Consider the following 22,459-nt stretch of genomic DNA (forward strand, 5'->3'; position numbering starts at 1 on the left):
TACTTAATGAACAATATGATTGAAATTTCTTAATTGATACTAATGCCGAATGTTCTCATAAATATCAATTATCATACCGTTAATGCATGCACCCACAGTTCAATTTTTTTTTTTTTTTGGTCGAAAACCGACAATATGAATTTATTAGAGATTTCTTGTACCATTCCATTCCCATAATGTTTCTTCCCCAAGCAGACACAAGAATTCTCATTCCATTTCATTATATTCCACGATTTACCAAACAAAAATTTTAAAATAAGCATTTCATTCTCTTTTCATTTCATTTCATTATATATTCTAATTCCACTCTATTCCATGGTATCATACATAAATAGATGTAAATAATAAGTTGTCCGCATTTTTCAAGGCCTACTACCTCCTATAGGAACCTACCTTTGGAATTTGGAAGAGGCATGTAAGGGCCCGTATAAAATCACTTCAGAATTTCTATTTCTTTGCCGGAAGCCCATTTGGCAGAAAAATGTGTTTGATAAAAATCTGATTGAAGTAGAAATTAGTTTGGTAAAAAAATTAACTTCCGGTAGGATTTTTCACTTATGGCAAGATTTTTCACTTCTGACAAGATTTTTGGCCAATTTTGAGAAGTAAAAAATTTTAACTTCTTGGCTCCGTAATCACTTTTTTTGGCCGCCGCCCACCCACCGCCGCCGGCCACCGACCCCCGGCCACCCTCCCCGCCGACCGCCTGCCGCCCCCACCGCGATCGCCCACCGCCGCCTCCCGCTGCCAACCACCGCCCGCCACCGCGGCCGCCCACCCGCCTCGCGGCCGCCGACCATCGCCGCCGCCGCCGACCACCATCGCCGCCACCAACTATCGCTACCGAAAATTTTGTTAATAATATTTCAAAAATAGAAATTTTCAACCGTTACCAAACGAATTTTTCTAATCGGAAGTTAATCTAGAGCATAAGTAGAAAAATCAACTTCTACTTTTGAGGAGAAGTAAAGAAATCAATTTCTGATCGAAAGTTGATTTCTTGGAGAGAAGTGTTACCATGCGCGCCCTAAACGACCACAACCACCACCGTTAAGAACTTGGGATCTTACCCCCCATTAGGTTGTTAAGGATAATATTGAAAATTAGTAACTTAATAAATTATGATGGAAAACATAGACTATGACTTTTATGATCGACAAACTTGACCAAAATGTTCGATTCAATACCAAATCCAGCCATTACATGATAAAAACATCACCAACCGCACTTAAAAAGAGCGGGAGAAAAGATGACCAAAAACAAGATGGAAAATAAGACTAAAAAGAGAGTCTTGAGAAAGAGAGTGCGACGTGCAAGGTTGGGAAAAAAATGGGCGTGGACTTTTATTATTCTGTTTTGTTTTCAATTTTTTTGCAATTGTTATATTTATATATAAATAATTATATATTATTGGATCGCGCCCTAACGCCCGCCTTTTTGGGACCGGGACCACCACCATTAAGAACTTGGGATCTTAACCCCCAATAGTTACATATTGGAAAATTATAAAAAAAATATTTTAAATTTATTGTAATTGAGCCAATTCAGTCCTAAACTTTTTGTATTTGTGTCAAATCATTCATTTTAGCCAATATCATATGGTTTAAGACAAATGCAAAAGGCTTAGGACTAAATTAGCATAGAAAAAGATTTATAACTGAATTAACATAATTGTAATAGATTTATGACTCTTTTGATAATTTTTCGGAGATTTGATTCATTTGGTAAGTTTGGTCTACCCAAAACGGTACTAATGTTATTTGACTTAATATACAAATCGTGGTGGGGAATGCAACGAGACATGGACTAATCATGTAAAGAGGAGAAGATTTGCTCCTGGAAGGAAAATTAATACATAGTTAATGCTCATAGTTGTTAATTAAACTAATCACACTTGTTGGGAAAGTGGCAGAACCCCAGAACATGTGTCGATTTTAAAATTTTAATAATGTCACAGGGAAGTGCACACAAAAATATGTTTTATAATGTGTCTGTCATCTAGTATAGTAGTAGTATCCAATATACGGAATCTTAATGTCTTGATATTTTCTATATTTAATCACAAGACATTTTGTCTTCACGTAGCCAGCCAAAGATCAGCACATAGACCTTCAAATTGGCCGATTGTATGCGATTTTGTCTCACATCAGAGACCCAACTATGAATTCCCACCACTATTTGACATTACATTTTGTTTGGTCCGCGGTACATACTCCAAGAAAATAAAAAGAAAAAAAAAACAATAGAAAATCATTAAAAATCCTATAAAATAAGCAAAAGGTATCCTATTGTCAGCTAGTGGCTGATTATTTATACTAATCATGTTGAAGGTAAATCAGTTAATAAGCAATTTATGTTTTGGTTCCAAGTGCGTTTCCCTGTATGCTAAAGATTCGTAGTTAGATCATGTCAATTCGATTGAAGGTAAATAATATGAGAATTTTCTACCCTAACCAGCAATATTAAGCTATTTAGAGGAAAACAATGTACGAAGCATGTTGAGATCTTCATTTTCAACAATGCGTACCGAAGAGGGTGGCTGCTAGAGTTTTCCTCCAATACTTTGAAAAGACATAATTTTGTTTTATAAAGTATTTGGCAAACATTCTCCTAATAAACAAAAAGTAATGCACGCATACTTCAATGAGGGCATAACACCTCCGCGATTGCTAGCACGAGTTCCATGGCATTGCACCAACGTTTTCAAAAAATTGTTCATAAGCTGATCACCGGCCGTTAATAGTAATATCTTGTTTTACATATATTTTATGACCGTCAAAGATGTCTAATTAGTTGGAACAAGAAACATTGAAATACATAGCGTCATTCTTGTTCTGTCGAAAGAAAAAGAATGAAAACCCTAAAATATTATTGTGCTGCAATGCCCAAGTGGCTAGGGTTACATAATTATCGGATCCACCAGTTTAGTGTGGTCAAACAAAGATGTTTGCAAAACCAACAAAGATCCTGAAGTTGAGCTTAATTGTCAGCGCCAAAGTGTACACGAGTGAAGGAAGCTTGTACTGTTCCCCATTATTACCAACATTTTCTCTCCTTCCTCGAATGTCTGAATGCGTTATTGGTCTCGAGGCTTTGTGCACTTCGGTGAGGACAGGTCAATCAGGTGAGGCCGGATTTACCTGTACATTGATTTTATCACTCTCAAAAGTTTCAAAAGCAAGATCAAGTCCACTAACTTATTGTCTGGCGTGGCCCAGGGCATAAAAGCAAAAATTCAAGTGGGAATTAGAAGAATAAGAGCAGTGGATGCTTAGGGTTACTAAATTTCTCTAATTCGTCACTAGTACATCCATCATTCTCTTTCCCTTTCTCTATAGGAGTGGTGGAAACCGACAAAGTCGGTGTTTTCATTAGTAGATTATCGATATGGGCGTACGTCGCATTTATTTGTAATAAAGTTTCTATGTGGGTGATGTCCATGTGTGTAATCCACCGATCGAAGATAGAGGAAAACAAAACCCGTTCGAGAAAGGAAGAATACTTCGATAGATGATACGCATAATGTGATGCTTAAAGCTCATATTCACAACGCAACTAAATGAAAAGAAATGATAGATGTGATTATAAACGTGATAAGTAAATGAACCCAAAATGGAGCTACCTAATGGTCTTATGTGATCATGATAATGACGTAATATTTAGCACGAGAAATTATGCATATGGCAAGGTAATTTCTCTAGCATTTAATCACATGTTACTCGCATTCCTATATCTTGTTATAAAAGGTGATTTACTCGTATAAACATATTTGATAACGAACACCAACATAGTTTTTTTTTGGTTGGAGAGTGATATCTTATTATGGAAGTAAGCCAAGATATTGAATCGGCAATCCAAATTTGCACATGCATTCCTTAACTTTCCCATTGCGGACCGTACGGTGCATGGCATCCCTTTTTTCTTCGTTTCTCACCAATTTAGAATTTGTTCACACAAGGACAGACATGTGCCTCCCCTTTCTATCTTATCCATACACACTATGATCGAGAGGTATAGGACCATGTGCACATCAATATTATCTAGGAATGTTCTCTGATAACTTACTGCTTAGTTGTCCGATCCGGCTAGCTTCATATTGCATAAGAAAGGGGAAAGTGTTTGAAAATGTCTTAAACTTATTATATTAGTATCAATTTAATCATAAATATTTTAATTAAGTCAATTTAATCATAAACATTTGATATAGAGTCAATTCAATCATTCCGACTAGTTTTAATCATATATTACTTACGTGGACACCGACCGACCTACATGACATGGTCGGCGCCGACATGAACATTCTATAATTTTATTTTAATAATTCGATGAGGGCCACCCTGGTGGAAAGAGGAGGAAAAAATTATTAAAATATAATTACAAAATATTCATGTCAACGTCGTCGAACATGGCTGTGCCGGCCACCAGAGGAAAGAGGAAGGACAAAAGAAAGGAATAAAAAAATTAAAAATTATTATAATTGTTTAAAAATGTCAATGATAGCGCCAACCGGCCACGTGGCCTGGCCGATATCCACATTAGGAATATCTAGCCAAAACTAGTTAGAATGACTTAATTAGCTCTAGGTTAAATTGTTTATGACTAAATTGGCTATAAGTCAAAGGATATAAGACTAAATTGGTACAAATACGATAAATTTATGACTTTTCGATACTTTTTCCAAGCAAGAAAAGTACGTTTATTTTGCTAAGTACAACCGATAATTACCATGTGCCATGATAATGATATATTTCAATTGATATTCTCAGAGTTTTCCAAACAAAAGAAATTAAGTAGAGAAAATATCAAATGAATACTTCACTTTTCATTGATGTGCTACTCCTTTGTACCTATGTTTAGAAAAGATATTTCTTATGGAACGGCACCCTGTCGTGAAAAAGACTAACTCACCCTAAGGAAAGGTCAAGCCTCGAATTCCCCTCAAACCCTAACTCCTTTCGCTCAACATCTCCACCAGCCACCACCATCCATGGCCGTCGCTGTCCACGACGCCGCCCAACCGCTGTCGACGTCATCTCTCCTCGGTTCCTCCGATCGACATCGTTGTTCCCATCCACCTACAGCTGCCGAGGCTCCCAACCTTGCTCTTGGTCTCAATCATCCCCTCACCTTGTTGATTTCAGAGAGCCTCAACCCCTCTCTCTCATCCATGTCACCCCTCGTGCACATCTTAGACAGCTACGTTGAGGCCCAACCTTTAGATCGTGGTCATCGATGACCTTCGATCGGGGTCGCTGCTCAGCAACAACCTCGAACCTCAAGTAAGATTGAGTAAAGTTGGCAATCAAATATGTCTCTCACGTGCAAACCGAATAGAGACCAGAGCTGCAAAAACGAATTAAATTAAGATAATACTCGATTCATATACCGCAATCTTAGACTTTTAGATTGGACTTTTTTTTATACCATTGAATGTTTGTTAGATAATCAACCGACGATTCAAAGAAATCGAGTCGTTTCTAAATCCAACACGGTCAATAATCGCTATGTTTATGCTAAAATCTGCCGATACACATATGTCTCATTCATATCGCCCCTCGTGCACATCTCAGATGGCCACGTCGAGGCCCAAACCTCAAACCTCAAGTAAGATTGAGTAAAGTTGGTAATCACATATGTCTCTCACATGCACACCGAATAGAGACTAGGGCCGTGAATATGAAATAAACTAAGGCAAAATTTGATTCCCATATCGCAAGCGTAGACCTTTAGATCGGACTTTTTTTTTTATACCACTGAATTTTTTTGGACGGTCGATCGACCATTCAAAGAAATCGAGTCGCTTCTTTAATTGCTTTGTTACGCTAAAACTTGCCGATACACACTACACAGCCAAGCACGACGAAAAAGGTCAAACCAAACTTTACAGAGGGAATTATGCAGAAGAAGCCATCTTGAAGGGGAAAAAAGGGCCAAAAGGAGTGTTTTTTTATCTTTATTTTTTTCTTTGGTAATTTGCTTTTATTTTGGGAAACACTTTCTAAATAATATTGTCATGATGGTACAATCTCAATCGTAAATTCATACATTATCATGACGTATTTTATATAAAGTATTAATTGATTTGAAGATTATATAATAAAAAATAACTAACAGTATTGTTACACTGAAGGTTAGCAATTTCCACTTATTTTAGGGGTTAAGTGAGAAAATGTGCAATGGCAAGTCCCTTTCCTTTATTCGCCGCCCACCCATCATTGTCAAAAAAGGGTCGTAGCTGCTGCAGCGATATTAGCTGCCAACTTGCTAAGTTATTGTGCCTGTGGGGTTCATCTACGCTCCCCACTTTATATGTACATGCAATATATAAATTGCCAAAATATAAAGTAATTCCTTCCACAAAACGATGACTGGCCATCAAGATGATACGAGCACTCTCCCCCTCTCTAAAAAAAAAAAAAAAAAACACGTGGCATAGATTTTTTTTCACTTTTTTAAGTTAAAAACGTCGTTGATGAAATGCTCGATTTATGTTAAGATTCGGCATATAATCACAACTTAGCAAAACGTAGCAAGAAAGAAAAATCGAGACACGAGAATTTTATCCTAGAGGGTTACGTCCAAAGAAAGATTTCACTATAATTAACACATCACACTTCTCATTACATCACTCAATTACAAATGAAAAAGAGTATATATAGTAATAACTATTCATAAACCTAAATCCAAACTACTAATGAAAAATTATGGATTTAAATCGTAAAAGTCCTATGGTGTTAAGGGAGCGCTATCCCCTTGAGAATCCCACCGAGACGGCTCTCCAGGACCCCCGCCCGCTCAACATGGAGTGGGACCCACTACTTTTCTATGGCAAGAGAATTTAAATTACACCCCAACAATTTACTCATGTTTTGAATTTATTTGCTCCTTTACTAAGTTATTAGTACAAATCTAAAGTGATTTATCAACTTTTGTCGGGTTGAGTTACTGACTATGTTACTGGTCTTCGATTCTTCTTTGAGTTATTTATTGATATTTAATTATTTTTTACTATGATTCATCAACTTTTCTATTTGAACTGCCGATTTTTATTGGTCTTGTTTAACAGTACCTTACATTTACAAACTCCTTAATGTTTGCAAACTTTCGTTTGAGTGTCCTAGAAAAGTCATGAATGTACCATGTTTCTGGAAGATTCTGGGCTTTAATTAGAGTGACATACCGTCTCCTCAATTAATTTTACCGACTAATTTAAGGTTATTCATTTTATTTGAGTTACCTGCCAAGCTTATTTTTCATTTGACTATTTGCAACAACAACAAAAGAAGCACGGAAAAGATATAGGTCTTGTACAAACCGTGACGTGCGAAACAAGTTTGTATTAATCTAGCAGGCTCTACACTTTGCCCAAATTTACACCTTCCCTTAAAAGCATAGCACGCATTTCCAACTTTTTTTTCTCTTTATTCTTTATTAACCAGACACATAAGTCGTTTTCCACGTGATCTTAATTAAGATATTTTCCGCCCTTACGCCGAAATCTTCGACATGGTTAAGCTCGATAAATCGGGATAAATGACGGCTTATCAGGTCTCGATCTTGGATCGATTAATTTAGTCGATTGACCTTTCCTTCTTTTGAATCTAGATGAAGAACCATGACGATGGCTTCAGGAGGGAAGGACTTAAATGGGAACAGCTTTCACGAACCGGTGGGAAAGAAGGCCCACAAAGAAATGATTGTGTACTTGTCAACATTAACCCTCACAATGTCCTATTGTCCTCTGTCTGCATGTGCAATTGAACAAAGTACAGGGGAAAAGACGAATTTCATTCCCCTACCGGTAAAGATACCAAATTATACAACCACTTATTAGAATAATTAAATATTACATCACGTTTAATTGAAATTTAATGGCCAATGCATAAAGAGATAAAAGCATCGGGGATCTCTGAATCAGTGCAAACTGTACAATTAAATCTCTTGACTTTTCATTATAGGCAACCGTGGAACGATGTGAATCGCCGAACGCTACTCCATTTGGTTCTATACACTTTCGTAGGATGTATTTTTCATTTATTGCAATGATTGGCCGACTATTTTGATCAATATAACCTCAATGATTATTCATGCGTATCCCGTCGTGGGGTTGACACAATCAACGGTGGAGATTGACGCATCGTCCATCGTGGATGGACCATCCAATCTTTTCATTCCCGTCCCAAACACCAATAACCAAAGCCATTTTCCATATAGCCTTTCTGCCTTCTCCTTATGTTTATAATTGGAAACTGTTGGCCCGACAATTTGATAGTACTGTCAATTATTTCTTGATCACGCGATCTCTCAATCAAAGAGTACTTCATGCAAAACACATGAAGATAGTGTATGTATTTACGATTGAAATTATACCGACTTTGACAGTACTGTTAGAAAAACATTTCTCCTTATAATTAGCTTCGTGTTATTCTCCTAATCCTCTCGTCTCTTAATTAAGGCAAAATCTTTGGGGTTATTTATGGCCAAGGTACCGTACCTGCGGCCTTGCAGCAAGCATCACTGATGAGTCCTGTAGACCCCAAGGCAACATAAATGGGGCTGCCAGAAAATGAATGCAATTCAATTATCAATATCACGAATTCAAGGATGTTTTTTCGGTAGATATCCTTGAATATCGAAACGCTTTTTGTTTTCCTTGGTGGGTGGTAGTCGATCAATTGGCTGATCAAAGAGATAATTGTTGCTGTACCGTTTATTGTTGCTCTACTAGGTCTTACTATAGTCGACGAGACCGGTGTCGGAACTCGGACTAGAAGACGTCCGCAACTAGAAAGATGGAACTCCTTTCGTTTCTTTACCTGTTAGCATCGAGATAGAAACTTGAGAATTAGTTCTCAAGAAAGTGAATGCTGGCTGGCCGGCAAAGGTATTGCCGAGCCTTTCGTTCCGAACTTTTGAGGGTTCACTTGGGCGCCCGAGATGAATCGACCTAGCTGCAACAGATGATCAGCAAAATCGTTAGAAAGGTTCGTTAGATGATCACTAATCAGACTCCGGGTTGTGAGTACGATATGAGCACAAAGAAGAAGAAGGTGGTTCTTACCGTGTGGTATGACGAACATTGACAAGAAGATTGCAGAAAGATATGCTTGTTCGTATCCTTTTCCTTGGCTCCTCTAAGAACAAGCCTGCAACCGTAGGGGCTCGTGATCCAATGTGATTTCTGGGGACAGGCCGAAAAAGCAAAGGCAAAGCAAAGAGAGAGAGAGAACAGTCGTGAAAGAACCAAGGGCAGCGAGAGGACGAGACGCTTCTCGTCTTCTTGGCTTAGCTTTTCAAAAGCATTGAACCCCCAGCTTTTCTTTGCCCTTCATTATTTCCTTGCACATCAGATTCTACCCCACCAACATGCTCTTGTCTTCAATTAGGTTCCGCGACTTCACCTTGTAGAGGTTTTCATGTAAGATACAACTATCCTCGTTGATTTCGAGAAAATTTTCGAACCGAACTAATAAAGCTAAACCGTCATTGGACTTTATTTGGTTTTAGTTCGGTTTAGTTTCAACTTCAACCATCTAAATTGTCGTCTGGGATTTACCTTTCTGTATCCAATGAACTGTTGCAAACAGCTGTGGTTGCGTTTAATTTCAACTTCAACCTTAAATTTTTTTGAGCCTAGTGGTCAAATGAACTTAAAGAGTTGAAGAGCTAGTGGTCAGGAAACGGGGGGAAGGAATTTTGGACGGTAGAGTAGATTCGGAGTCCAATTCGAGAGAACAACAAAACAATTCGTAAGATCTATATCTATAATAATGAACATTAAATGAAGCAGGTTTTCTCATGTGAATGGACACGTCACGTATGTCAAAAGAAGAAATTAACATATAACTTTGAAAGCTCTAGGTTTACCAGTGAAGTCCGAGGCAAATTAATTATAAGGACCAAACCAAGTCGAAATTTGTCGAAATCAAAGTTCACTAAACCGAAACCAAAACATTATTGATGAACCGGAAAATCTCGGTATAGTTCAATTAAGATTTCTCATTATCTTTTGTTTTTCAGGAAAAATTTACTCCTACATAATGTTCATTCTGAATGATGATGTTTCTGTGAAGGATGAAGATTATGAAAAATTCTCTTTGCCCCCTTTTTTTGTCTTCTTGTTGTAGACATGGATAACTACTAGTGTATTTCCATATCCTTGTGTGGGTACAGACAGACGTATACACGTAGGGTTTTATATCCAGCTGTGATTTGGGTATCTATGCTTTGATATTCTTGCCATGCATATCCATCGTCCATGTATGACCTTGACCCACCCGCCAAAAGGGTTTCACGCGCGAGGACGATGGCGATGGTGCAATCAATGCCCGTCTCTGTCAAAATTGGAAAATCGCTGGACAATTTGGCCTTGGGTTGGGGCGTAGCTTGCGATATACTCTGCAAATCCTTTCGCGTCAAATGCCATTTGTCTTGTCTTGCTTTTGTTGTCATGGTTTGGACATTTCTTTTCTAGGTGCTGTCAATTCCCACGCTCGAGAGAGAGACAGAGACAGAGAGACGTGCATATAATTTCCATGAGAACCAAGTAATAATACTAAAACCCTAGAAACACAAAAGAGAAAAGAAAAAGAAGAAGAGGAGAGACAAGCATATGCAATGTGAATGTCCATGATGATGGTGGAATTGATTGAATCGGTGGGGTCCTGCTCTTGCTTTGTTTTGACAGGGAGATTGAGGGGCCGAGTGGGGTTGGATGGCATCTTCTTGGACGGTGATCTCTAGGGTTTCTCCTCTCTCTCTCTCTCTCTCTCCTCGTTAAGTGAAGGAGACAAAGACGAGCATGAACTTGCCTGCCCGCCTTCGATATACAACCACATAGGTAAAAATAAGTCCCAAGTCCTCGTTAGACCTGTCGAATTAGTCATAAACCCATTTCTTAACCCGTAAATAATAGACAAGGTTGTTATATGAATTAATTATATCCAATAAATGGATTTAAACATAATATAAATATTATTTTTTGTCAAAAAACATAATATAAATATTAAATGAGTCATAAATGGATTTACTGCTTACTTAGATCCTAGTTCATCTCTACGACTATCTCTTCATTCTCTTTCGCCCTCACTCGATCTCGCCTTCACTTACTCCACACTCTCGCCTCAATTTGGATATGATTTTTTCTATATTAGATTAATTATGAAAATGTTTTAAAAATATGGATTGGGTCGGGTATGGATTAGGTACGTGTCGGGTTGGGTATTTGTCACTATATTGGAATTACAACAATTTGGTCATAAGACGGTTAAATGAGTCTGTTCGAGTCGGACAATTTCTAACCCGACCCACCCATAATCCTCGTACGATCAATTCAATAATGATTGAGTATAGAGTAACTTCTTAACCATCAAACCGTTCGTGCGCTGAGATATAGATGATCTATCGATCACGTATAGATCGACTTTGCTGCTATAAAAGGCATGTCATAGGGTTTCTTTTTACATACTTTGAAAAGGTTTTCTCTCATAAGGGCGGTTTTCGGTCACCCGATCCCGACATGGTATCTAGGTTTTATTCCGGATCGAATATTTCCAAGAAACCAGTTAATTATGTCACTCGCTCTCGTAACCAATGCTTTTCGCTTCCATGGCGTCTCTGTAACGTACTAGAAAAACAACTCCCGACTCGAACAATTGGAACTTCGCTGTCGAAACACGTGAAGTTAATTCTCTATGTGAGGCAATGGATGACATAAGGAGAGAAAAAGTAGGTCGTTTTCCAGGGAGATACTGATCTCTTCGATATAACTACAGTTTGCTGACTCAATCCGACTCCCATGCATGATACGAAAATGCTAAAGCAAACCGATCGCTATTTGCTGACTCGATCCGACATCCCCCCACAAAATACGACCTTCAGGACATGATTGATTAGAAATCCATTATTCTCGGAGCGTCCGACAAGTAACATCCCATTGAATGCTTTATATGTACGAGGTACCAGTGAATTCATCGGTCCTATGCATAATCATCCTTTATTAGAAAGAAAACTGTTTTGGAAAAGAAAATTGATTATGTAAATATTTTTGGGTGACTGAATGACTAATAATCTCTTTTGGATCGAGAAAAAATAAATAATAATTAATAAAAAATTATTGTGAGGTCCACTTTTTAAAAAAAAATTATGGCTTACGGGGTACTTTTAATCTCACAATCACCCGAAAACTGTTATGTTAAAATTATCATAATGTGATCTATATTAATTGAGATTGATAGATAGGTTGGTATGTTAAAGTATGATATATATTCTTAATTACCTATAATATGGGCTAACTAGTGTGAGTCTAGTTAGTCCTAGCCCGTGATGAGAGGGCCCGCATCGAAACCTCTATAAAAGGTAAAAGTCTCCCATCTAGCCATTTGTTACAGAAATTCAGAATGTACTATTTCATTCTCGTGGTGGTTTTATCATCGGTCAGCAATGATCAAAAAGGAATTGAGGGAAAGGCTTGTTCCGAGAATCGTCGTTGTTTCGCTTCAAGTCATAATAGATTCCAAATCAAGTTTTGCGCCAATCCTCTTTTCTCAATTCATGTATCGTGTTTCTCATTCCGGTTATAGCTATCTAAGGCGTGCCCCGTTTTCGTGGCCTAACATGTTATACTAGCAAAGCCCTTCCGAAAAACCATTTTTCGACTTTTTTTTTTTATGTTTTTATAACTGAAAGCTAACCGATCTACGTAAACGTTTTCCATGGACTAAAAAAAAAACGAGCTTGGATCAAATAAAAAACGGCTTCCCTTCACGGCAAGAAGGAAATCGCTTTCTCTCAATTACCAAACAAATGAAAAGTAATCATTTTTTTAGATGATTTTCATGAAAATTATTTTCCTTTATCGTGAAATTTTCAGTGAAACAAATGGATCCTTAGTTTTATTTTATTTTTTGGCAACAATAGGCCGTGGCCATCACTCTAGTGAAATCAACAAGTTTTCTCACGAAAAAAGAGCCCGCTCCTCCAAAACCACTAAACTACGGGCTTAACTTTGGTAAGTTGACCATGATGAATTAGGACACGCCCGTCTCTTTTACGAACCGACATGTGACGACATTTTCAATACGCTCCAACGCACGAAATCGGTGATAATCAATGCTACTAGCGGAGCATATAGAGCAGCCTATGGCCCTATAGGCAAAGCCGGACGGGAAGCCCTAAATCCTGTGCCCTAAACTAATTGATTCGGACAATAGAAAGATTACTAGCCTGTCACATCATTTTTGAACCGGGGAAGCAGGGGGTATGTGAGTTAAGGTCAAAACTTTTCTTTCTTAATTCGACATGATACATCGAAAACACGCGAAGGCTTGATTTTTTTTTTTTTCATAGGATCCACGGTCGAATTGGGCCGGTTGATGCTGTGTTTTGGGCTCTAGGAAATTTCGGGGAGCCACATGTCCATGCCCAGTCCATGCCATCTACGATCCAGGCCCATTATCCATTTCAATATCTTCGAGAGTCAATTGGATCATCCGAGCAAACACTCAAAATCGTCTTCAAATCGGAGGAAGTGGATACTCGGCCCGTCAAACGGGTGATTGGATTGAGTTTTGGTCGGATTGAAAATGAACCAATTCAAATTGGTCTATTTATATCCACTGCAAATTCAGCTACGTGATATCGATTCGACTCGTACCCAACCTTATCCTACTCCACCCGGAATCTATATTTAATAAATTTTCTTCTTAAATTGTTGCTTTTGAAGAATTAACAGCTTTTTGACCAAAAAAAGAAAAAAAAAGAAAAGGATAGCTCCATATATTAATTTGTGTTGAAAATAAGCTACTCTGACCCGCTAGCATTAATCTTTTTTAGGCTTTAATTTTCAAAACTCATTTCTGACCTATATTTTGAGTTTAGGGCGATCCATTTAAATCAATGTAAGCCATCAAATGGGTTTGGGACTCATTTTGGTAGCTCTATTGAATACCTAATCCCTTAAAAACGGGAAAATGCATTTAATTTTTTACTTTACGCATCACCAAGAAACATCTTAATTTCTGCGACGCTATAAGGAATGATTTACTTTCTTGTCGGTTGGCTTGTTGACACATGAGAAAGTTTGATCACAAGATAAATTATAATTTATGCTATGAAAAATGACAAACTTGTATACCTATGATAAATTTACCCATAATTAATTTTTTTACCATAAAAAAATTCCAAAATGGTACAACAATGACAAATTTACTCTCCGTTGATTTCCGTTAAATTGAATTGTTATCATGAAAACCTCCCAACTGATACACCCATGACAAATGGATAATAAAAATCATAAATTAATATACCTATCAATTATCACGTGTCATCCAACTTAGTAATTTGATAGTAAAATTTAATAAAAATAAAGGAATGATAAATTTATTATAGATGTACCGATTTGGGGTTTTGGTGGTCAAAAATTTAATTTGAAATAAATTTATTATATATGTGTCGATTTGAAGTTTTTCGTAATATTAATTAACGTAATAAATTATAAGAGTGTATGTTGCCCATAATATCTATAATTTTTCTGAACGACATTTTTCCGAGCAATTTTTTCCCATCGACAAACGACAGGACAGAACATCGAACACGTAGACCGCAGACCATCCAACGACCAAAATCATGGCTTGCGTTGATACGAATCATCCTAAAACCCCCTCGCATCATCTTTCTCAAATCGATGTCCAAGTTCGAAACCTCTCTCCACCACCAAAGCAATCAGCTCAGAACAGTCTTAAAAAGCTTCGTTCTCCATTTTCACACCCGTTCCTCATCCCCTCTCTCCCTTTGTCTCGCTCTGTCCCTCGCGTTTGGATAACAAAGCAAGCGAGCGCTCGCTGAACGAGCCGGGTGACTCCTGAACAGACCCAAGTGTCACACAGCCATGTCTGCGGCTCCAAATCCATTGCTTTCTTCGAGTTTCTATGGCGACAGAGTCTTGCTCTGTCCTCCTACTCCTAAAACCACGAAATCGTCCCTTAACTCGCAAATTTTCAGGAGAAAGTTCCGGGCGACCCAATCCGTCTTGAATAGCGATGTGCCCAATTTGGCGCGGTTGAAGTCCGCGCAATCCAAGGCGACTCTGGCCGCTCTTCTCTTCGCTTCTTCGATAGTCCCACAGGCCGGAGCCGCCGATGCTCCTAATCTGCCAACTCCTCCGCCGGTAGTGGAAGCGCAACCCACGAAGCCGAGCCCCTCTGATGCGTCGCCGTTCGCGCAGAACCTGCTTCTGACGGCCCCGAAGCCTCAGGCCTCTGCTTTGTCGGACCTTCCGGAGGGAAGTCAGTGGCGGTACAGCGAGTTCTTGAACGCGGTGAAGAAGGGGAAAGTGGAGAGGGTGAGGTTTAGCAAGGACGGCTCTGCCCTCCAGCTCACCGCCGTCGACGGCCGACGGGCCGCCGTGATTGTCCCCAACGACCCGGACCTCATCGACATCTTGGCGATGAATGGGGTCGACATTTCGGTCTCCGAGGGAGATTCAGGTAATGGGTTGTTTGCCTTCATTGGGAATTTGCTCTTTCCTTTCCTTGCTTTCGCTGGACTGTTCTTCCTGTTCCGCCGAGCTCAGGGCGGTCCAGGCGGGCCTGGCGGGCTCGGTGGCCCCATGGATTTTGGGAGGTCCAAGTCCAAGTTCCAGGAAGTGCCGGAGACTGGTGTTACGTTTGCTGATGTAGCTGGGGCTGATCAAGCCAAATTGGAATTGCAAGAGGTGGTTGATTTCTTGAAGAACCCTGATAAGTACACAGCTTTGGGGGCTAAAATCCCCAAAGGTTGTCTTCTTGTCGGCCCTCCTGGAACCGGGAAGACCCTTTTGGCAAGGGCGGTGGCTGGTGAAGCTGGTGTGCCGTTCTTCTCATGTGCCGCATCCGAGTTTGTGGAGTTGTTTGTGGGTGTCGGTGCTTCGAGAGTTAGGGACTTGTTTGAGAAGGCGAAGTCCAAAGCGCCTTGCATTGTGTTCATTGATGAGATTGATGCGGTGGGGAGGCAGAGAGGAGCTGGTCTTGGAGGAGGGAATGATGAGAGAGAGCAAACTATCAATCAGCTATTGACTGAGATGGATGGTTTCTCGGGGAATTCAGGTGTCATAGTATTGGCAGCTACGAACAGGCCAGATGTTCTTGATTCAGCTTTGTTGAGACCTGGGAGGTTTGATCGACAGGTTACCGTGGACAGGCCTGATGTTGCTGGACGAGTAAAGATCCTTCAGGTTAGCTATATTACTACTTCATTTAGTTGGCATGTCTATATGAGATACCGTATCAAATGTTGCGGTAGCTACAATCAAGTATTTTCAGGACTTGAAGGCGGTGATATGAGTTTTGAAGAATTGAGGTTCAATGGCTTTGAGTAACATGAATGGTGTTGCCTGTTTATTTTGCTTCGGTAGTGTAGTTGAATTGCCAAAATTGAATAATTTAGGTGAATCAGCTGTAAAGTTTTACTGAACACCTTTTGAGCCTTAGTCTGGAATTGAACTCAGTTTACTATCAAGCAGTTTCCTGATTGAGCTCCCTTTTATCGCAGGTGCATTCTCGAGGAAAGGCACTTGCAAAGGATGTTGACTTTGAAAAGATTGCGAGGAGAACTCCGGGTTTCACTGGGGCTGATTTGCAGAATCTGATGAATGAAGCAGCCATTCTTGCAGCAAGGCGCGACCTCAAAGAAATCAGCAAAGATGAAATATCCGATGCTCTGGAGAGAATTATAGCTGGACCAGAAAAGAAAAATGCTGTTGTCTCAGAAGAAAAGAAGAAGTTGGTTGCTTATCATGGTATACATGGCAACAACCTTTTCTTTTACCAGTTTTATCCATCCACTGTAATGTAGTTATGGCTGTTGATGGTATGATGACAATTTTGCAGAGGCTGGGCATGCTTTAGTTGGTGCGCTGATGCCTGAATATGACCCTGTGGCCAAGATATCCATCATACCCCGTGGCCAAGCTGGAGGTCTTACCTTTTTTGCTCCAAGTGAAGAGAGACTCGAGTCTGGGCTGTACTGTAGAAGCTACCTCGAGAATCAGATGGCTGTTGCACTCGGTGGAAGGTTAGCTCTAAATACTTGACCTCGTGATTGACCAGTGAATGAATGAGCCTAATTAAGACTCTTACCGGTTGAAAAGATATTATGTTGCTGTAGTGAAGATCTGTGGTATGCTTTGGTGATGTGAGGAAAATATATGGAGATTGAGCAATCTGGTCTCTCTTTGATGAAGCTGCTAATTTTAATGACTGGTCCGCAATTCTATTATGCAGGGTTGCTGAGGAGGTGATTTTTGGAACAGAGAATGTTACAACAGGAGCTTCCAACGACTTCATGCAAGTTTCTCGGGTGGCGAGGCAGATGGTTGAGAGGTTTGGCTTTAGCAAAAAGATCGGGCAAGTAGCCATCGGTGGACCTGGTGGAAATCCCTTCTTGGGTCAGCAGGTGTGCATGCTCATTGAAGCAATTTCATTGTCAGGGCTTACATAGTTATCTAGTATTGCCTTTAACCTACCTGAATCACGCTGAGACCTATAATATTTGATATGCAGATGTCTACCCAGAAAGATTATTCGATGGCAACTGCAGATGTGGTAGATGCAGAGGTTAGGGAATTAGTAGACAGGGCTTATACGAGAGCAAAACAGATCATTACCACCCATGTCGACATTCTCCACAAGCTTGCTCAACTCCTTATAGAGAAAGAAACTGTCGACGGGGAAGAATTCATGAGCCTCTTCATCGATGGAAAAGCCGAGCTGTTTGTTTCTTAATTTTGTTTATAGTAGTTTGCAGATAAAAATCAGAAATTCACTCTTAAGTTCCTTATACCTTGTACACATTGATGACCACTTTATCATTTCTTTTGACATAAATCAGAAACAATAGCATTCAGAAAAGCATCTCTTTCCTATATGACATTGTGTATTATTGAATGAGATCTGAATATCCCGTCTTTTGAAGCATGAGCACCATGAAGATTGCCCTCTGCAAGCTCTATTATATCAGCACAAGAATGTTGTTTGTTCACATGGTCCTTGAAAATGTGCTGGAGACATAAACTCTAAGTGGTCTCCTCTATCAGCTATTCACATTCAATTTGCAGCGTAGAGAGAGAAAGAGAGAGAGAGAGAGAGGGACGGGAGGAAGCTAAGGGGCATGGTGAGAGCACCAAGTGCAAAAGATACACCATGCATCGCCCGAAGCGATTGCACTTGCCTCACCAGCAAGGCACTGTGCACCATCATGTGGTAATGAAGTGTCCCACAAATCTCCCAGTCTGCTTCGATTCTTCATATCCATGTTTCTTACTCGTGTTTGTAGTCCTCACCTGTCTCCTTGTCTTGTCTCTTGAACTCGGCCATTGATTCATTGTTGTTGCTTCGAAAGGGAAATTAATTTCGAGCCGAGCGATGGGTCTTAACAAAATCTCTCTACATCTAATTGTGAGAATGAATCGTTGTTCCAGTTTCATAGAAAAGCAACTGGCGTGATGGTTCTTGCAATTTCATTGAATTACTACTTGCAGTAACAGAGCTTAAGGTGGAGCTCGTGGCTTAGTTTCATGTTTAAATTGGCCATTTGAGTGCTCAGCCAAGAAATGCCATAGTGGAATTGATCTCTAGACTTGTAATTGCAATTGACTACAGACTTTCGCAAGTTTCTTTGTTACTGGAAGGACAGAGACTGGAAGCTGCTGGCGGTCAAGTCTGAGTGCGCTGGTAGTTTGGTTAGACTTGCATGATGATTTTCGCTCTGCCAATGATTACTTCGGAATGCACAGGTACATAGAAATCGAGCGATTTGTATTATTGTCGCATGCGTCATGAAGATATGCTCTCCTCCTCCTGGATGTGGCAGTGTTCTTATGCCTCACCGGATGAAGATTGAATTAATGTCAGCAGATCTTACTAAAATTTGACATTTAGGTTTTGGGTCCTGTCCAGAGCTAAGGAGGATGGCCCTGCAGAGTTGGTAACTCTGAAGTTTAGTGGGTGCATGGCAACAATTCTACTTTTCTGTTTCTATTCCAAACCTATATTTGAAATATGTTAGGAACAAAAACTCGTTTGGTAATGTACTTCTATTTTTCTATTTCTGAAACAAAAATTTGTTCCACAAATAGATTTGGAAGGGAAATCAAAAATAAAAAATTTTAGTTTCTCGGAGAAATAGAAATAAAAAACAATAACCCCTCACTTTTTTCCAAGTACTCGCTGTTGGCCACAGTAGTGACCACCGCCGGCCACCGCCGCCAACCATTGTCCTTGGTCGCCCCGTCGCCGCCGGCCGCCGCCGACCACCACCCGCCGCCACCGCCTACCGCCACCGACCCTCCACCGCCACCAACCTGCGCCAAACATCGCCACCCTCCGCTGGCCGCTGCCACAACCACCTCCGCCAACAGAGTAAAAAATAAATAATAATTTTTTTATTTTCTTTAAATAGTAAATAATTTTTAGAAGTGGAAATTTTCAACTGTTGTCAAATAAACTTCTGTTCCAGGATCAGAAATTTTATATCGTTATCAAACACATTTTTTTTGCTAAAAAACTCACCCAAAAACAGAAATAGAAAATCTATTTCTAATCAGAAATCTATTTCTGGAACAGAATGGTTGTCATGCACCCCTAGTTTCTCGTAGTTAACTAGCCCGTACAATACCGCATGGTAAGGTCGTATTCAAGTTATGCATCCAAGTGCTGATCAATTCTCCATGAATTTTCAAAGCCGCAGAGACTAGCTGCAGAAGAAATACAAGAAGATGGCAAGTTCAGGAACTTCATTGCAGAGGGAAGTGAAATGAAATAGATTTGAATAAGCTGCAGTCAAGCGTGACCTTCTTATACCATACTGGAAAACTTCCGAAAAAAGTCCTGATTTTTCCACTGACTGGCTGAATAAAATTTCCGGTGACGATAGATGCACGAGGCCAGGATCTGGTGACCATTTACAGTTGTATATAGGTACTTTGCAGGTGCAAGACAGATGAATTTTTCGAGACATTCCATGGACACTTTTGTATACCTGGGAATAACTTAGCGATCTTCTGACATACGGTTGGGACAGAATGGTGAGAGACAATAGGATTGAATTTTGTTAACGAGTGGTTGCTGCCGGGAACTTGGTTAACGATTAAATTCACCGGGTGGAGAATCATCGCTAACGAATCCAACGGCCATCTCAGATTAGGAAGAAAGATTTTTGAAGTGGCCTACGAAATTGGTTTCGTCCCCTTCGAGGAACCTCGGCTTTGGCAAACAGGCTAATTCTTCTGGTGTTTAGTCGTGACTAATACTCACAGTGCTTGGACAACTGGTTTTTCTTGCCAGCCACAGCAGAGAACTAGTTTCTTTGGAAATCAACATTGTTTACCCATCAATTGCTCCACTAGGACAATTCAGAATGTGCAAACCAGGAGTTCTGTTCGTCCTTCTTCAGCCAACTTGTCATTATTGGGTGTTGTATTCTTGTATGCAGACTAGTTGATTAACCGGCAATTAATCAGCAATACATGAAATGCTACCGGAAAAACAATGACAAGGAGACGCGTATCCCCAATTTTTCCCATGCACTTTATGACAAGGATTCCTAAAAATGTCCTGGAACTAATTGTTGGACAAAGGTTCCTCCTGTATCAGAGGAAGCATTGAAAATGGACTTGCACGTTTGCTCTTCAGGTTTCACATTCAACTCTTGACAAAAGCTGGGGGCATTTTGATAAGAAAGGACTGTGACCCATTATTCCTCCTGAGTAGCCCATGATATACTCTGGCATACAGATGTCCAAACCAAGAAATCGAGTTCGTGCGGCTACGAGTGCAAGGATGACTCTACTAAACAACCTGAGCAAAGCCAACCTGAGCAAAGCCAACATGATCTTGACCTTTGATTATGCTAAAGAGGCATGCAAGTTTCTGGTGTTATTTTTTTTGCTCTTGACGATTGGGATGGGTAATACTGATGGCACACCTCTTGTCAAGCGAGAGATCAAATGAAATGCGGAGTATGTCGTATCTTGTTTCGTCTAATCAGCATCGGTCTGTATCGAGTCAAAATTAACGATCCTATCTTATACTTTTTGAACCAAATCTGTGCGAACAGAATTTCAACAGTCTTATAGGAGAGCGGATATCTCTTCCATGGCCTGATATCACATAGAAAACGCACTCAGACAACATCTACAGGTGCTCAAACTGCCTATGGGTCAAGTTAAAAACTGATGATCCCTGGAAAAAGGAAGATTTCACACGTTTCTTATCCTACTTTGAATATTTAGGAAATGGGGCTGAAGTCACTTGGCATTGGTTGACAAGGGTTCATGTCATCTGACTGCATAGTTATCCTTTTTCTTTTCCAAATCGGAATTGTGGATAAGATCTGATAATGCTAGAAGGACTAGACATTAGGACAGTATAAGCCTCCTGGTCCTGGTCCTAGGTTTCTTCGCTGTCCTTTCTGAGTGCTGAGAATGATTAACATCCTTTACTTTGCCAAATCCAATTTGCTTTTCTCCAAAAAGGTCAATCTTTCAGGAGGAGTTGGCCACCCAAAGTGATGAACTTTCGATCTACAACTGTAGCTTCACTGATGAAGTTGGAAAATTTTGAGGTGTTCATAGCAAGAAACGACTAGGTAGACCACCGAGACATTCATGGGAAAGGATAAAGTCGGTGAAATCACAGAGAGCCCCATTTGGACAGTGACTATTTCCCAGTTCAAGAAAGTTTGGTGGTAGATAGGAGAAGTATTTGCTGGAATCACTGTCCATGGACCAGGTGCAAGCATAACCGGCGCCGCGATTGACTCGATCCGATCTGTCATAATTCGAATCGGAGAATTGCGCCATTGTGATTTTGACGTCTTGCGAGAGGAAAGCTCCAAACTTTGCTGCCATAATGAGAATTTCGGCAGACCCCGATGTCTTGAGTGATCGAGATGAGCTATCCAATAAGGATTCGAACACTACGGGGATGCAATTTGGGGTAATTGAGGTGATGGATGACACAAGAAAGCAGGTGTAAAAAAAAAACAAGAAAAATCCGTTCTTGGAAGGAAGACAAATGTCATGTTCGGTCAAAGTTATCCGCTTATACGACGTTCCAATATTTTCTGTCCTTGCACAAGGCACTGCTCCTAGAGAGTGTTAATGTCCCTCCTTGTGGGCGTGTGTAATGTGTATATATAAGGCCTCTTTCTTCTCAGCTTAGGCTTGCTACCAATCCTCAGCTTTTCAAAAACTACCATGGCTCATTTTACCAGTGCTCATATACTGAGATCGTGCCTCATTCTGCTGCTCATGGTGAGTTCAGATACGAGACCGATTTCAGATGTGCCAAAGAGAATCACTGGCAAAATCATCTTGTGGAACCACCTAGGGTGTGGTGTTCCTAAGTCCGGTAATGTTCCAAGGAGAATGATGGAGGGAGCGGAAATCGACCGAGTCGCGCCGGGAGGGCCGGATCCTCAACAT

At 40.1% G+C, this 22,459-nt stretch overlaps 1 protein-coding gene across 1 annotated transcript; it reads left to right on the forward strand.

The window, feature by feature from the left end:
* The first annotated feature begins 14,726 nt into the window (after nt 1-14,726).
* LOC115755051 (ATP-dependent zinc metalloprotease FTSH, chloroplastic) lies at nt 14,727-17,885 on the forward strand. Its single transcript, XM_030694309.2, has 5 exons — nt 14,727-16,210; nt 16,528-16,774; nt 16,866-17,049; nt 17,259-17,430; nt 17,538-17,885. The coding sequence occupies exons 1-5, from the start codon at nt 14,888-14,890 to the stop codon at nt 17,757-17,759; spliced, it is 2,148 nt and encodes a 715-aa protein (XP_030550169.1). The 5' UTR covers nt 14,727-14,887; the 3' UTR covers nt 17,760-17,885.
* The last annotated feature ends 4,574 nt before the right edge of the window (nt 17,886-22,459 follow it).

The sequence above is a fragment of the Rhodamnia argentea genome, chromosome 2, assembly GCF_020921035.1.
Source record: "Rhodamnia argentea isolate NSW1041297 chromosome 2, ASM2092103v1, whole genome shotgun sequence".
Classification (NCBI taxonomy): Eukaryota; Viridiplantae; Streptophyta; class Magnoliopsida; order Myrtales; family Myrtaceae; genus Rhodamnia; species Rhodamnia argentea.

Excerpts from the sequence above, each read along its gene's own strand:
- LOC115755051 (XM_030694309.2), top strand. The coding sequence starts at position 14,888 with ATGTCTGCGGCTCCAAATCCATTGCTTTCTTCGAGTTTCTATGGCGAC. Across the intron at positions 16,211-16,527 it reads GACGAGTAAAGATCCTTCAG|GTGCATTCTCGAGGAAAGGC; the intron begins GTTAGCTATATT and ends CTTTTATCGCAG. Across the intron at positions 16,775-16,865 it reads GAAGTTGGTTGCTTATCATG|AGGCTGGGCATGCTTTAGTT; the intron begins GTATACATGGCA and ends ACAATTTTGCAG.